This window comes from Aptenodytes patagonicus, chromosome 5 (assembly GCF_965638725.1).
Source record: "Aptenodytes patagonicus chromosome 5, bAptPat1.pri.cur, whole genome shotgun sequence".
Taxonomy (NCBI): Eukaryota; Metazoa; Chordata; class Aves; order Sphenisciformes; family Spheniscidae; genus Aptenodytes; species Aptenodytes patagonicus.
Genome location: NC_134953.1, coordinates 6,981,737 through 6,997,769, shown reverse-complemented (window position 1 = coordinate 6,997,769; position 16,033 = coordinate 6,981,737). Strand labels below are relative to the sequence as shown.

The window sequence follows — 16,033 nt, the reverse complement described above, 5'->3', positions numbered from 1 at the left end:
CTTCATTTCCATATTAGTCCTCCTCAGGCACGAAAGCAAAGACTGCTTAGCTATGCCATCGAAATACCCTTTAACTTACTAAATGACAAATTAATTTCAGTTCCCATGCAAGGAAAGGAAATTAAAAACTTTTTCAGCATTTGAAACTGCACGCATCGACTATGCCCCTATTCCCCATGTGAACAGGTCTCCTGAGGCAACCCAGGGGGCTTTGAAACCAACATGAGAGCTGCTGTGAACTTGATCAGGTTTCGGCTCCGGGCTTCTTAGGTTAGAAAGTCTGCTGCCTGCTGTTCTGACCTTCCTTCCTATATAGTTTCACTTTCCATCCACTCCTTTTCCAACCTGTATACACTACTGAGCTTGCCACGCTTAGCTTACAAAACACGAATAACTATAGATAAAGCCTCACAATAGCTGTCTAAAAGAGACGAGAATTGTTATCCTTTTTTTTTTAGAGCCCTGTTGTGCCAGTACTTGGCCATGATCATACAGTAAGTCAGGACCTGAGCTGAAGTAGGATTTAAAATTCCTGCCTTCCCACTCCTTGATGTAACCATGAAAATATAACACCTCAGCGTTGTAAACGGAGAAGTGTTCTGCCCTGGGAGTCAGAAGAATTTCATCCTAGCAAACACTAATATCCACAACGCTCCTTTCCTTGTACAATGGCTATCAATTTATTCTGCAGATTCTCAAGCAAAATAGTATTTGAAAGCCCGGCGTATCATTTCAAAATGTACTTTTTGAAGAGCTCGTGCCTTAGTTTAATTTGCTCGTTGAGAGTAGGCACTATTGACAGTAACGTTCTTATCCACTTACATCCAGCAGACTAATAACCTGACTTTGACGCCAGGTTGCTAGCCGTGCCTGGTGTCAGTTTCCAAGGTACTACAAATCTAACCCGAATACCGCAAGTGTGGTTTTATCCTCAATATCTTTATCTTCCTGATGCAAATTAGGACGCTAGGATTTCTACGAAAGGCCTCCCGGCTAGGTGAGGTAGGCTCGAACGTGTGATGCTGCGCCATAGGAAATGCTCATCAAACACCGCTCGCAAAAGCTGGCCAGAGCTCTCTTTATTGAGAGGGAGCAACGCAGAAGCTTGGCTGCTTTTTTACAGCTTCAAAACCTGAGCTTCTGAGAAAAGGCCTACTCCCCAAAATAAACAAACAAATAGCTTAAGGGAAAGTATGGTGCTGGGGTTTCTTTTCTGGTCTCTTTTACTTCTTCTTTGACTTCCTGCGAGAACTGCTAAGGCATGTCCACCAAATTGACAATATGCTGAAATAACAACAACAGAAAGAGAGAGAGAAAAGGAGAGAAAAAACTAGTGTTGGGGGGGGGGGTAGGGTCCGGGAGGTGGGGACCCAGGCCAAAGAAAATGAATTGGTGAGAAGGTGCTATGAAAACAGCCGGCAGGTCAGACGAGTGTGATCAAAGGTTTACTGATGCTGCGTGAAAAAAAAAAAAAAAAATCATTAAGAAAGGCCAGAACAAGACAGTCAGTTTCAACCAGAACCACAAATAAAACACATTCAAAGCAGTGCCATGAGGGTAGCCCCTCTGATACAGCCAGATAAATAAAGAAAAAGCTGATGACAGTAAGAACAACAACAACAGAAAATAAGACAGTGATGTGAAGGAAAAAGGCACTTCTTACCCAGTTCAGTTATCATTAGAATGTGGGTTCCACTGTTTTTTTCCTGACTGATTGAAACCAAAGGCAGAAGTTTGCCAGGCTTAGCTAATAAGTAAAGTATTTAGGGGGAAAAGAAAGTACAGAAAGAGAATAAAGTAAGGGAAAAAGACAGGTAAGGCTCTAAAAAATAAAACTGAAAAGGAAAATAAAAGGACAAAGGACCACAAACCAAGTTTGTATTTGCCATGAAAAAAACAGAACAGCTTCTGCACTTCACATCACACCACTTGACAACATAAATACCCACAGCTAGAGTGGAAATCAGAGCCTGGTTACCTACCATCATCGTATTCTCAGGAGTAAAATGTCTCATACTATTATACAGAGTTTGGTTACACATGATTAAACAGTTCTGGACCATGAAGAAATAAACAAATGGCCTCTTACTATTGATTAAATGCACAGGAAATGTCTGCTCATACTTACTGTGGTTTTTTTCTTTCCTAACCTTAGCCCAAAGACCCCTGCTTATTTGTTACACTATGTAAAAAGCATCTTGTCTGATAGAGTGTTTATTTAAGAAAATGGAGAAAACCCAAAGGGAAGAGAGAAATATATTTCAGTTATTCAAATAAAGTGAAACAACTGTTACTAATCTTTCTTTAGAGAGAGTAATTCAAAACAGTTATCAGAAGGGAAAACATAGCAGTGTAAGATACAGTATAGGTAACCTCCCTGAGACTGCATAACAAGGAAAGTGGGAAAAAGATATGGGAATGTACATGAAAGGATAAAAGTTAGCTTTTCTTACCTAGCTCTGTTATAATAGGGATGTTGGCTCCTGTTGTAATGGAGGGTTGACGTAACAGGCCATGGACTGGACTGTTGTCTGGAGATGACCTATCCATCCCAGGGGGTGTAAAGCCTAAAAGAAAAAAAGAAAAAAAAAAAAAAAGAGAAAGTTTACACAGGACAAACTATATTAAAAAAATCCCCACCAACAGGGAATTCCCTATCTCTAATTATTGGGGTTTTTTTTCAGAAAAGTATGTTAAAAAAATTGTCATTTTAAAAAAACCCATTGACTTAATTTTCAACAATTATTTCTTAAAAGCATAATCCTTCACAAATATGCAGGTCATTTCTACTGTAAGATATTTGGTAGCTAATGGAGACACTGAAATTTATTTTGTTATCCCAGGTAGCCTTTGCATCAAGACATGCAAAATGGAAAGAGTAATGCTTACTTAAATATAAATAAAAAAATAAAAACTTCAGTGTTAGAGAGGTTTAATTTTGTCCTATTAGTATTTCAAGTAATCCCGAAACAAATACCTTTCCTTAAACCTCCATTAACATTTTAAAGAGTATTGTTTGTAAACAGTATTACAACCACGAGGAACAAATTGCTTCCATTAGCAGGTTTTAGGTTTGATCAACATGCAGGATTTAAAATTTTCTAGCTGTTTTCCAGGAGCAATACAACCTACACAAAGGTGTTTTTTTTTCTTTTCAGGTGTACCATTCATAATACGTAATTTAATGAGTATTACAATTACAGGAATACTGGGATGGAAGGGCCTATTCTAACAGGAAAAAAAAGATAGGATGGAAGGAAAAAGACACAGGTTTTCAACTGGTATGTAAGAGGAATGCTTGAAAAGAAACTAGAAAGAGTTTTATACCTTTGGGGATGTAAAGGCAACAAAGGTGGGAGAAGAAACACATTGGCAGGCACTCAAAGAAAAAAAGGATCTGGAGAGCAGCAAGGTTCACCTCTAAAAAAGACTGTGTTTTCAGCCTGATTCTCTACACAGTTTGAAATGGAGCTCTTGATACTGAGCATTTTTTAATCTTTTTTCTGTTTGTTTTTTAAATAAAAAATACCCCGGCAAAGCCTTTTGGAGTTTGATTGTAAGTACTGAAAAATAGGCAGTTATACAAAAGCCCATGCAACAGTTGGACTGGAAATGCACAGTTGAGACTAATGCATTCCATCTCCCTTGTCCGTTAAAGCTGCGGAAAGCATGGGAATGCTCATTTAATGTCATTATTGCAGAAGTGATGGTGAAGCCAGAGTTTGACTTCAGGGTTTCATGTAGACCAATGTCAAGGCAGCATTTTTAAGCAAATATTTGTCTGCTAGGAATAGGATTGAGCCAAGCTCACTTTCAAACAGACATTTATGAGAAAACATTCATTTTTTTGCCACATTATGCCCGAGTTCTTTGACTTCACGCCTGACATCCAGGGACAGACTTTTGATCCTCTGTCATTACTGGTCTGAACTAGTTTTGAATTCTCCATATACCAATTCTAAATTAATCACAGACAAATTAATTCCTGATGTCACTTCATTATCTTCTTGCAGTGTGGAAACTGTTTCACTGCGTTAAATTCATTGATACATTCATCTGCTGCTGAATTCAGAAGAAGATGATATGATATTATCTGCTTTACCTTTCTTCAGTTTGGGGACTAATTTACAAACCAGGAAATCTCTAAACTAAACTGTAGTTGTTAACACGTGGTACTGGCTTTATATTGTCTTTCTGAGGGATTTATGGTTCTTTTCCAGTGATAATTACCATCACGCTTAAACTGTCCCTAAACGATACAAACTATAAGGACCACTAGATCTGGACTTCTTGATGTAAAGGGTTTTAAATTTTTATTTGATATTCAGTTCATTTCTCCCTATGTTTTGTCTATATCACGTATAGAATATATAGGTAATAAAACTAGAATCACTGAGAAGAGAGACTTACTTAGCCCTTACCAGTATGAATTTCCTCCTGACTATCACATGAAAGTTAGATACAGCATGAGGATTGTAAGGACAGGATAAGTAAAAAGGGAGTGAAAAGTCTGTGAAGAAATTCCTTAGGAGAAAAGAAGCGGATACGGTATCTTCAAGAGGCTTGCGAGACAAAAACATCACCATAGGCAAACCTAAGACAGCAAAGCAATTCTATTTAATATTACCAGTACATAGAAAATCTTTAGAAAGCAGATTTCTTAGAGACAATCGGAAATGTTGGCAATGTTAACAGCTGGTCATTTAATACTACTCGTTGTGCTGAAACTAATTCAGTAAGACCGGCATGGTGACAGTGAGTTGCATTCCCAACTGGTATCGGTTTGCAGATGTTTCCTTGTGTCTGGCACTGTGACTGACAGCCCTACCGGCTCTGTGAATGCTTACTGCTGCACGGCAGAGCCTAGGATTTCTCAGACTCACAAAGTGAGTCTAAGGGAGTTCCTTCAGGCACCACCTCCTGAGTTAGAGGCAACCCTGACACTCTCACAACAGCAGGAAAATTAAAGTGGGACTCCAAAGGGAGGGAACGCTATCTGAGGACAGGTGGGTATTAGTGCGACACCTCCTTCTGCAGCAGGCTCCAGTGTTTAAGTTTTGCATTCTGTTATGCTACGGGAAAGGCAGGACACAGCTTTTGTCACACTACGTTAAAAAAAGCTCAAGTAGCTGTAGACTCCTTGAGCAATTAAAGTGGCAGGCCCAGTTGGGTCCTCTGCAGAATTACAAGTCAAAATGGCACCAGCAAGACTTTTTACACTTGTTTATCTGAGAGCAGAGAAAACTAATCTTGTTCCCATGCACCCTAGGGGTTGTACTGCTGGGAGCATCCCTAAAGGCCCCGGTTCTCCCTTTTTCCTGAAGGCTTTTCTCTCCCCAAAACATCTTTCAGTGAATCAGGCTCTTCAGACGGTAAGAGCACATCAGTATTTCCCTACCAGCTAAAAGGAAAATTGAAGAAAGTTGGCATAACTGCGTCTAAATGTGTAAGCCCTTCTTGCCCTCCCTCTACTGCAATGTGCACACACACAGAGGCACGCGCACGCACATTCTCCATCGAAGGCTATTTGTAGCCACCTCTCTAACCCTTCAAATATTTGTCTGCCTAGGATGGTGTTAGAAGATTGAAGTAAATGTGTCATTTCTGTTAGACACAGACTGTCAGAAGCTCTGTAATTGCACACTGCCCACACAGTGCATTCAGTCCGAAATGCAGGAAGCATGTTAAAGGGAATTTGTTTTCTCCTTGAATGAAAAATAAGACTCATGCCTTAATATTTTTCGTCCTATGGTCTTGGAAGATGTGAGAAATATCTGCTATCTTAATTTAATTTCCTTGTCTCCACTTAATTCAGACACTTCTAAAAATCCACTCTTTAAAAATATAAAAGTCTTGGAATATTTTCAGGAAAGGAAAATTGTAGTGCTTGGGGATTTTGTGTGCCTATGTTTGGAGTCACAAGGCATCATACACTTTCAGGCCACATTGTGCTCCCAAGTCACAACGTAAATTCTATAGATAGCCTCTGTATTTTTTTCCTCCAGAAGAGAGGGGGGAAAAAAAGTGCAGGAAAACTAACCTGCTTTATCAGAACTTTCATTTAAAGGCATGAATAACTACAAGTGACAGCTGTGCAGATTCAGTGAATGTGACATTTCTGAATTTCTTCAACTTGACAAGTAAACACCTTAAATCGGTAATGCTATATGCATAATACATGACCTGTATTTTGACATCCATCATCAAATGCTGACTTGAGAAAATACAGGTTTGTACGTCAAGGAATAGCACCCATAAAGCAGGGAGAAATTCAGGTCACAGGGTATTAGGAAAACTCTATTTCATTACAGAAGCTGAAACAAGCTAAGGCATCAGATTTAAGATCCATTTTCAGCTGTGAAAAGATTCAATTCCTCTGCACAGAGCATTCATTTAGAAATGACATGCTTTCCTCACAGCCTCTTTTCATTTCCCTTTTCATATTCCATTTTCTCCTTCAGTCCCCAAACCTTGTTCCATTAACGCTCATAAAAATCGTAAAACGGGGCTGATGATAGCTGTGATCTTCTTATAACCACAGTGTCTCCTTGTTCAACAAACAACTGAGGGAGCTGTGGCTACAATTGCTTAACAGGATCAACCTCTAGAGTAAAATTCACATGGCCTGTGCAAGCCTGAGCACAGTCCCTGCGTAAGGAAATAGAGCGACAGCGGGGGGATTCTGGAGAAGGGAATTCTCTTGGCCAACAGTTAGGAGGTAAGGTGCAGCACAATCATATCAGTGCCTGCAGCCACTGCATCCGATACTAAATTGCTGTACCGGGTGAGCGATTGCCTTTGCATCACTGGGGTTTTGTGGCTTTGTGTTTTGTTTTGGGTTTATTTTTCATCTTCACTCATTCCCTCAACCCACGAGGTTTTTTCTCCCTTTTGCCCTTCTGCTTCTCTCCCCCATCCCGCTGGGGGGGAAGTGAGTAAGAGACTGGGTAGGGGCTTAGTTGCCAGCCAGGGTCAACCCACCACCGTTGGCTACGGTGATAACCACCACAACGTCAAACTGAGGAAATGGCTTGGACTTCAACAGGAGGTAGCAAGCCCCTGTCCCTCTCTGAAACAAGATGCTGCCAAATGGTGGATTAAATATATCATGCCTCGGAGAGGAACACAGGCTCTGGGTTCCTGATGTGCTCAAAATCAGTGAGGATTGGCAGTTGGACGTCACTCTCTTTGAGAAGCAAGGATTCCTGTGCCCTAACTCAGCTATCTGCTCTGAAGGAGTTTGAGCCTCCTGCAGTTCTCTGCAGAAAGCATCTGGTTCAGCGTCTTGATTCTGTGCAAAGAAATATTTCCCAGCTCGCCCTGGGATACTACTGCTCGCAAAAGTAGATGAAACAACCAAACAATTGCATTAGAGGCAAGATTCTACCTCTTTAAGATGTTTTCATCTTTGTGGAAGGAGAACCCCAGGGAAACTTCCTCCCCACAAGGAGGCAAGCTCTTTTTCCCAAGACTTACTGGGGATTTCCCAAGAGCTGTCCTGCTCAGAGCTCAGCAGGGCCAGTTGGCTACAAGCCCTCCTTGTCTCTTACAAAATCCCACGTACAAAGGGATAAGCAGTACTGGGCTTCTGTGAGACCCATGCCTCCTGAGCCAGGTTGATCCATGGTCCTCTCAGGAACTCAGGGGGACACTAACTGTGGCTCAGCAGTAACACGAAGGTATTCTGGGAGCCACAGGGGCACTGTGATGAAGTTCAAAATTAAGGAAGGCTGGCATGGCTAAACAGTGACTTCTGCCCACTGAAAGCACCAGCAATAATTATAGTTTGCCCTGCTTACGTGTTGTTTGGAGCAACTGGCCTGATGGCCAAGTGATCTGCTGATTGTGCTGGCCATAAACCACTGGTTTTTGTTCCTGTGCAGTTCACTTTGAGTAATGTCCCATCAAATGCAGGAAGGTTTGCTCTCCATAGCAGTAAATATATCCTTTTACTTTGCTGAGGGGCCAGTAAAGGTTTGCTGAGCTTTTAACGTAGAAACAAATCTGGCTCTTGGATGTGCGTTGCTTCTGTTCCACTGATTTCACTGAGACCCAGATGGGCATATTCTCAAACCGGATTTTTATGTTACATTTATAAAATATCTATTGTTCTAAAGGATCATAATGGATCCTTTATGATCCTCTTCCCCTTTCCCCCCTGCCCCTTTCCTCTTTGCTACCCTCCCCTTTCAAAGATGTATGTTCCGCTAAACTGGAACTCTATACGGGCAGAATGCAGTTTCCCAAACTGAAAATCCACTTGGCAGGCCTAAAGCTTGTGGCCTTGTCATTAAAGTGCCATGTAAACTGATAGTGGCCTTTAAATAATGCTATTCTAGGGAAAGGTGTCATGGGATTCACTGGGTAATGTATGCACTAAAGTTCTCAAAAATATAATTTTTAAAGCATACATACTATTAACTAGCTCTGGCTCATCTAAGAAGCATGAAACAACAGTCATATTTTGAGCATATATGAATAACGCAGAGGTGGTGAACTGCCAAACACACCCCCAACGAGTTGTCATGCAGGAATATGGGATAAGGATTTTCATTAAGCAGAGCCAGACAAAAAGAAATAATTCTCTTACAAAAGGACCTCACAGCTATATCCCTTTGCTACTGTTTGCTGAAAATGTCCATTAATATTCCAGTGAATTCAGTTGAATGATAGACTATACCTGTTATTCTCCAAAGTACAGCCACTTGGGTATACCTGGAAAGTTCAGCAGCAGTCATGCAGCTAAAGAGCTGCTGACATTCATGGGAATCTGTTACAGCCATTCAATTTAGCTTCAGTGTCCCACATGGGCTGAGACAGAGAGTGGTAGATTGGCCTCAGAACCTGGAAATCCTAAATTCTGGTTTCAGTTCTGACTTTTACTGTAATTTGTGCCTGAAGATCTACTAATCTCTTGGAGATTATCTCTGAAGCTCTGGAAAATGAGAGGAATGTAGGAGAGCAGATGTGACTGCGTAAGCTCCCAGCTCTCTCAGAGACTGCAGCATCTTCAGAGATGCTCTGGGCCCAAAAACATAGGCCATGCTAAATCTACAGAGAGTGGAGGGTGAAGAAGGATAGCTTTCTCCGTTGTAACAACCCTCCAATGCTTTGGGACCGGAACAACCCCTGGAGCACTGAACACTGAGAGATGCTGTTGCAGAGAACAAGCTGCCATCTTCCTCCCAAGAAAGTGCTCTTCTCTAACGTCTGTTCGTTCTCATACTGTTGAATTACAGAAACCTACAGTGAAAATGTCCAAATCAAAGCTCTAATGAAAGCACCGTGGGACCAATGCTAGTTTCTGCTCCCCAAAGCGTGAGAACCGTTCCTGGGTGGGTTAGCGGTCCCACATGCTGAAAGTGCAAAGGATTTATAGGTCTACTGGTTCTTGTGCTGCTCTAGCGAGGCAGGATTAAGCTGTAAAAACAAAGATCAAGAGAAGGATTGGAGTTTCATCATCTTTAGGTCTAGCATTGAATGATACCACATTGTTTCCATTTTCAGTTGTGAACAGCATAATATGTTAGAAATAGCATTATATTTTAAGCATAGTGCAGAAACACGTATAACAGCGAGTTTTATTCACAGGTACTTATACGAGTCTTTTCCTAGTTTAAGCATCATTTTGAGTTTCACTATCAAACACACACAAAGAGTCAAGATGAAATCCATCTGAAACTGCCTGGTTTGGGGGTTTTTTTCACAAAATCTCATGTGGTAATTACCCAAACCATAGCTCTGCCGAGGTTCACCACAAGCTTACACAACCCAAAGCTACCAAAACAAATGGGCTTTCTTTACCAATGCTTTGCAGAGCATAGCCTTGATGTTCTCTCCTTGTTGTTTTGCTCACTTTAAGTGAGATAATACGCCGTTACTAGCCATAGCACTTCCCTCATGTCTGCTAGAATGGAAACTTTATTTCTCTATACAGTAAATATTCGTGGCCAGTATTAGTCTGACAAGAGCGTCTCACTCTCACTGGAATCAAGCACAATTTTACCGAATTTATTTTTATATTTGGTAAAGGGAAAACAAAATTCAATTTCCTTTTTTTGAGTCTTCATCCTTTTTTTTTTTCAGTGCTATAGCAATTTTGTAAAGCTCTAAGCAAGTTTTTGCCAAGGTTACTGATTACTTTGGCCTGACATATCCCCTTTTTTTTTTTTTTTTTCAGCCAATAAAGCCAAGGTTGAACTAGAACTCCCCTTATGCAATGCAGCCATCTTGTTTTATACACATCTGTCTTGGGAACATAAAATGTACTCCAGCAGTACATCAGTGACTTCTTATTCAGTCTCTAGTGCATAAGCAAACAATTCAGAAAGTCTAAAAATTAGGAAAGTAATTTCTTATGTTTTAAAGCACTGTATGGCACAGAGAAGAGTAAATCACAGAAACCTATGAGGGCCATGAAGACAGGCATAACGGTTACAGCCAACCAAACCAGGATAATTGCTTGGGGCTTTTAGGCTATCAAGAAGGGAAATTAAATATTAAACTGAGCCACTCTGCAGGTTCTCCATTGTGCAACAGGAAGAAGGGACAGGCCATCAGAAGTTTATTGCCTGATAGCACCATCTTGTAGCTGTCTTTAAGCATCTATTTTCTAAGCCACTTCCAGAAACAGGAATGATTGGGTAATTCTCTAATTGAAAACAACTAGGACAACACACAGTAAAATACAAAGGACTTCTAGAACGCAGCGGACAACGGTTTCCAAACTACTTCACACTTACCCTATTGCCTGGGATGTGCTCACATTAATTTTGTGCTGTGTTTTTACAAACTGGTCAGAGAATATTTTAACTCCTTCCAATACACCAGGTGCTTTGGATTTGTTAAAGTCTTGTTTTGTTTTGTAATTGCAATGTCATCTTTGGTTTTCCATCTACTTTTTTTCCCCTTTCTTTGTTGTCATGAACCTGCTTTTCCAAAGCCTACTCCTGTTGGGAAAGAATTCAGTTCTCTCACATTGTTCTTCTAGTGGAAATTTATCCCTTGGTGGCAAGTGACTATTCATTCTTTCTGGTGGATTGCACCTCTAGGTATAGCACCTACTCCTAATACTACTGCCCAGGTGCTAGAGAGTAGTTTGGCTACTTCTCACAGACTTTTTTTTTCTCTGCTTTTTCTTATTTTATTCAGAAAGGACCACTAGAACTATACAAGTGTTTGGAAAGAGAGAGAAGCAATAGTAACGTGTTCAGTCAGCAATTATTATGGAATACACTATAATACATAATAACATCAGAAATTATAATTCCTGTGTTTTTTTAGCCGCTTTCATTACAAACTTAATTTTTGAATTGTCCCTACTCTCCATTTACTGTTTAATAGTTTCCTACACTAGGTACCTCTAGGGCACAAAGTTGGTAGCATCTAAGTTTGCAGGTTTGCAGCTAAAAGAATTTAGTATAAAATGATGCCAAATTCTTTCAGTCTAATCATTAATCAGCCTTGCATATTTAGACCTCAGGCAAAAACAAATAAATATGCTGGATAAAACTTATCAAATAAATTAAGCTATATTACCTAGTTCAGAGAGACAGGTATTCAATAACTACAAATAAAATGGAAAGCTCACCGTTAAAAATGATATATTGGCATGTTAGGCGAGACTCTACATTATGTCATTATATCCTACATTATATCAAATAAAGTAAATTTTTCCTTAGTGAAAAAGGAAGAGCAAAGCCAGATGTTATAGCAAGCAATCAATAAAAATATTTTGATAAATAAAAGTAACAATGCTGTCCAACACATGATTGGCAACTACTGAAACATAAATTAAACAAATTTCCCATTGCTGCTTATGGGAAAATTATGCAGATTAGAATTTGATTAGGTTTATATCATGAGACTCAATTTGGACTTTTAATCTATTAAGCTCCAATAAATGAGGCATCTGAATAGCTCCCCTGAGCAGCAACAGTAATAACCACAACAGTCATTTTTTGCAAAATGTATTCCGACAATTTCTTTAGCAGATGATTCCACAGCTTTAAGTACAATTACTTTGCAACTTCTACAAAAATTTCAGGTGTATGCAGCGAGGAAATGGATCCATACAAAACGCTTAAACAGACACTTTGTGATAATCAACATCTGTCACTCTGTTCTAGCAATATTGTTTTTCCATCAACTTGGACTTACTTACGGTCGACTTCATGGTCTGTGTGGGCTAAATAGTGCCAGCAGACTTGTAAATTACTCAAGCTGGAACTGAGCTGGAAACCTATGGTAAAATGTCATTAAGTTCTCTATAGGCTGGGTCAAAACCAAAATCCCACATTCAAGGCTGCCTTGGGGATCAAAGATTTAACTGTGAAGGCTAAAGCCTCATTTTATCAAAGCAATCTGAACTGGATTCCCAGAGCTGAGCTCTGAGAGAGGTTGGATTCAGATCAAGACCACCTCTAATTTATCTGGCAGGTATGCTCCATAGGCCTCCTGCACATTTCCTGCAGTCTAATCTATTTGCAAGTATCCAAAAGCTCTTCTCCCGTCTTACTCCATGTTGTAAAAAAGCAACTCTTGGCAAAGCCACATTAGAGAGCGTGTTGTGCCCATGTCCAGTCCTGCCAGATTTCACCAAATGCTGTCACAATTTTTTAGTGGACAGGTTGTCATAAAAGCACATAGTCAAGTGACAGTATGCAGGTGATTCCCAAAGATTAAACTGGCAGTTTAAAAACTTCAGGGCTTGATTAAATCTCAGAGTAAAGGAACGTGGATTTTGTGTTCATGTGTGAATATGTTTTTTAAAGCGAGGCTGAACAGAGAATTTCCCTCTGGCATTCATGCTTTCAGCATACCACTGCAAAGATGCTCCACAAGCCAAAATTTTTTACCAGAACTCCAAATTGAACACCATAAATAGGGAAAAAAAAAAATCAGTGTCATGCTCTTTGTCACTCAAATACTGCCCTCTGTAACACACACAACCTCAGAGTAGCATGTCTAAAGACATCTTAGTAGATACCGTGTATGAAAATGAGTATCAAGCTGTTTCGAACTACACCAGTCTGCATAACACTAACTCAACCAACTTTTCCATAGAAAGCCCAACAAATCGCTCGCACCCAGGTGCAGCTACCACTGTGGGGAATGATAGTCACCTAAGGAGCATTTGTATAGTTCTTCAAACAAAACCCTCCTGATCCAAACAGGTAGCTTACTACATCCTTGCTGCAGTTTAATCTGAACCTTGCAAATAACGTATGGTGCACAATTCGAAACGGGAATAAGGAAACACCAGCTGAGGGTTTGGAGTATAGTTTCAAAACACGCACATCATCCCATCAGCACAATTATTTGCACTTCAGAATCATCGGTATTACCGGCCAGTACGAAACCCATCCCTGCCGTGCACGATAAAACAACGGGAAGGTAAGTACCTCCAGAAAGTACTTCCATTAAAAGAAATGTCAGCCCTCCGATACTGAAGTTCACGGGAATGGCTAACACATCAAACCAGCCTTATACTCTGTTCGGCTCGTAATATTATCCCTGTTTTATACGTCACATATACATTATGCCACATTCTATTCCTGTTTCAGTATCTATTTTAGTACCAAAATCTAAAATTGGCTAATTTATTGCAATTACTCTTGACTGACTGGAAATATACAGACAATGAAGATTTCCTTTTCTTTCTACTTCTCTTTTTTCACATTAAAAAAAAAAAAAATAGAAATTGCAGTTACGGAAACAGGATGAATCTGAAGTAGCTCTCTAATTGCATATTCTTGAATGATGTACCAGTAGCAATGTATTAGCTACTAATAACATCTAAGGTCGTGTAGACACAACTGCCTGAAGAACAGCAGTGATACTACTGGTAGTACCCAATCTGTAAAGTTTGGGAACCTCTGCTTCAGTCAGTACAGGATCCAGAACCAAGAAGCCAGAAAGCAACTTTTCCTCTGATGGCCATTCTGGGGGGAAGAATATCCAAAGCATACAGTCATCAGTGTAAATAAACAGCTAATTTGCTCAAACGTATCAAGAAAAAAGGAAAAGTATACACAAAACCAGTGAGGTACTGCCTGCTCTGAAGAAAAAATGAACTTTCCATTGCTAAGTTTGCACTATTTTGGCTCACGCTTTTCCCCCTCTTCAATCGATATTAATCTTAGAAAGAGAAGTAACTCATTATCATGATAGAACGACTCATATTACTTTATTAGAGCTTTTGCTACAATCTTTAAGGGTTTTGCCTGCCTTGCGTAGTTCAAATGTCTTTTTATATTTAAAGAAGTACCAGCAGAAGTGTTTCTATGCCAGCTCCATATTTATTTTATTTATATGGGATCCAAACCCCATTGCACTAGCAACCAAGCTGGTAAAGACAACGATAACAGTAAAATGTAATGTGGTATGCTTTAAGTAGCGAAAATTAAGTGGCAACCATAAAATATATGCCATGGTATCCAGTGCACAGTACAGTCATACTGAAAACTTCCAGCAAGCAGGTTTTTTTTTAGTTTTCAGCATCATATTGACTATTTACTGTCATTCACGCATCTAAATACTACTGTTGGATTTAAAAATGGCATAACCTCTAGAAACACTTAAACAACACATTAACTTTCCTATTCATAATTATTTACTGGAGAGTTAAATGGGTTGATAAAAAATAAAATGTTTACTTCCTTGTTTGAATTTCATTAGTACCAATATCAGTGGAAATAGCTGTCCTTTCAACTAGTGGTTTTGAATATTTCTGAGTCTTTAGTCTATTTCTTGTTGTTTCATAGGCTTCTAAGGATAAATATTCAAGTTGCAATGTGGATTTTTGTAGGTAGTGAGGTAGTTTGAGAAGTTTGAATCTGTGGTTTTGGGCAGGGCCGATGTGAAATATAAATCTGCAGATAAATGTTAAGGCCTATTTACATTTGACACCGCAAAGCACATTGCCATAAAATAAAAAAAATCAAGATATATTCCAAATTTTAAGAAGCACCCTCTTTGTCTATCTAATTCAGTCTACAGCTGTCTCCCTCAAAATGGAAGATATGTCCAGACAGAGTTTAGATGGCCACTCAAGAACTGAACTGAAGATTTAATTGAAGGGTTAATAATAATCAAATTCTGAAATCTTGAGAAACCTGGGAGTCACAAACGTAAGGTTGAACTTCTCAAGCAGGTAAGCGGAATCACTTCCCTCTGTTGCAAGGAGAGTATTTTGAAATGTGCATCACAAGATACTTTGCATAAACACTTCTCCACCTTTTTCTCCTGACAGACTTCCCATTGCTTGTCAAAGGGTAGCTCCTGCTTTGACTCACGTGAGGGAAGTCCTACGAAGAAACGAGTCAGGAGAGCACTAGTCTTGGAGGAAAAGCTCAGGAAGGCACTGCTGTCCCCTGCCTCCCTTCACTGATCAGCAAGGGAGAGCAGAGACATCTTCAATCCCTAGCCCATCCTCTCATGAACACCTGGAAAGAAACGCTCTAGGTCCTTTCCACCTTGCTAGCTACTGTTTGACAAGACAAAAGATGAGGACGTTTCTCCCCTTTCATGAATTTTAGGTCTCACACTAGGGTCATCAGCACCTAATAATGAAATTTAAAACCAAAAAGCCTGCAATTTTCATTAGTTTTTAGTAAAATTACTGTAGGTGCTAGACATTAAAAATAAACGAGGAGTTGAGAATGGAAACATTACTTTACATGCCACGTGTCTGGCTAAGAAAACGTTGTAAATAAGACTTCAAATATGTGTTTAAAAACTCCATGAATGTCATGCTTCATGGAATCCTTTTCCAAGATTTTGCGGCAAAATCCCTTGTTTATGAACTCTAAAGAAGATTCGGTAGCAAGGGGCAGGCAATGAAATCCACTAGGACATAATGGAATATCTAAGATTTATCTGTTTGCTTAGGCACATTTATTAAACTGGAAATGGCAAGGTTTCTAAATTGGAGTTATATGGAAAAATCTTTTTTATATTTGTCCTCTAAGAAAGAGTTTACCAAAACATTATTTTAAGCAGCTTATCAAACACTGATTTCAAGCCAGGGTAG

At 39.6% G+C, this 16,033-nt stretch overlaps 1 protein-coding gene across 30 annotated transcripts in view; it reads right to left on the bottom strand.

Annotated features, from left to right (window-relative positions):
• KCNMA1 (potassium calcium-activated channel subfamily M alpha 1) overlaps positions 1-16,033 on the bottom strand; it is a 519,886-nt gene that overhangs the window by 21,868 nt on the left and 481,985 nt on the right. For 16 of the 30 annotated variants that reach the window (XM_076338440.1, XM_076338419.1, XM_076338420.1 and 13 more), the window contains 2 exons: positions 2,454-2,567; positions 1,664-1,747 (listed from right to left, as the gene is read on the bottom strand). In XM_076338440.1, the coding sequence (XP_076194555.1) occupies positions 1,664-1,747; positions 2,454-2,567 (198 nt within the window). The remainder of the gene's footprint in view (positions 1-1,663; positions 1,748-2,453; positions 2,568-16,033) is intronic. The other 14 variants (XM_076338417.1, XM_076338418.1, XM_076338428.1 and 11 more) reach the window with 1 other exon arrangement.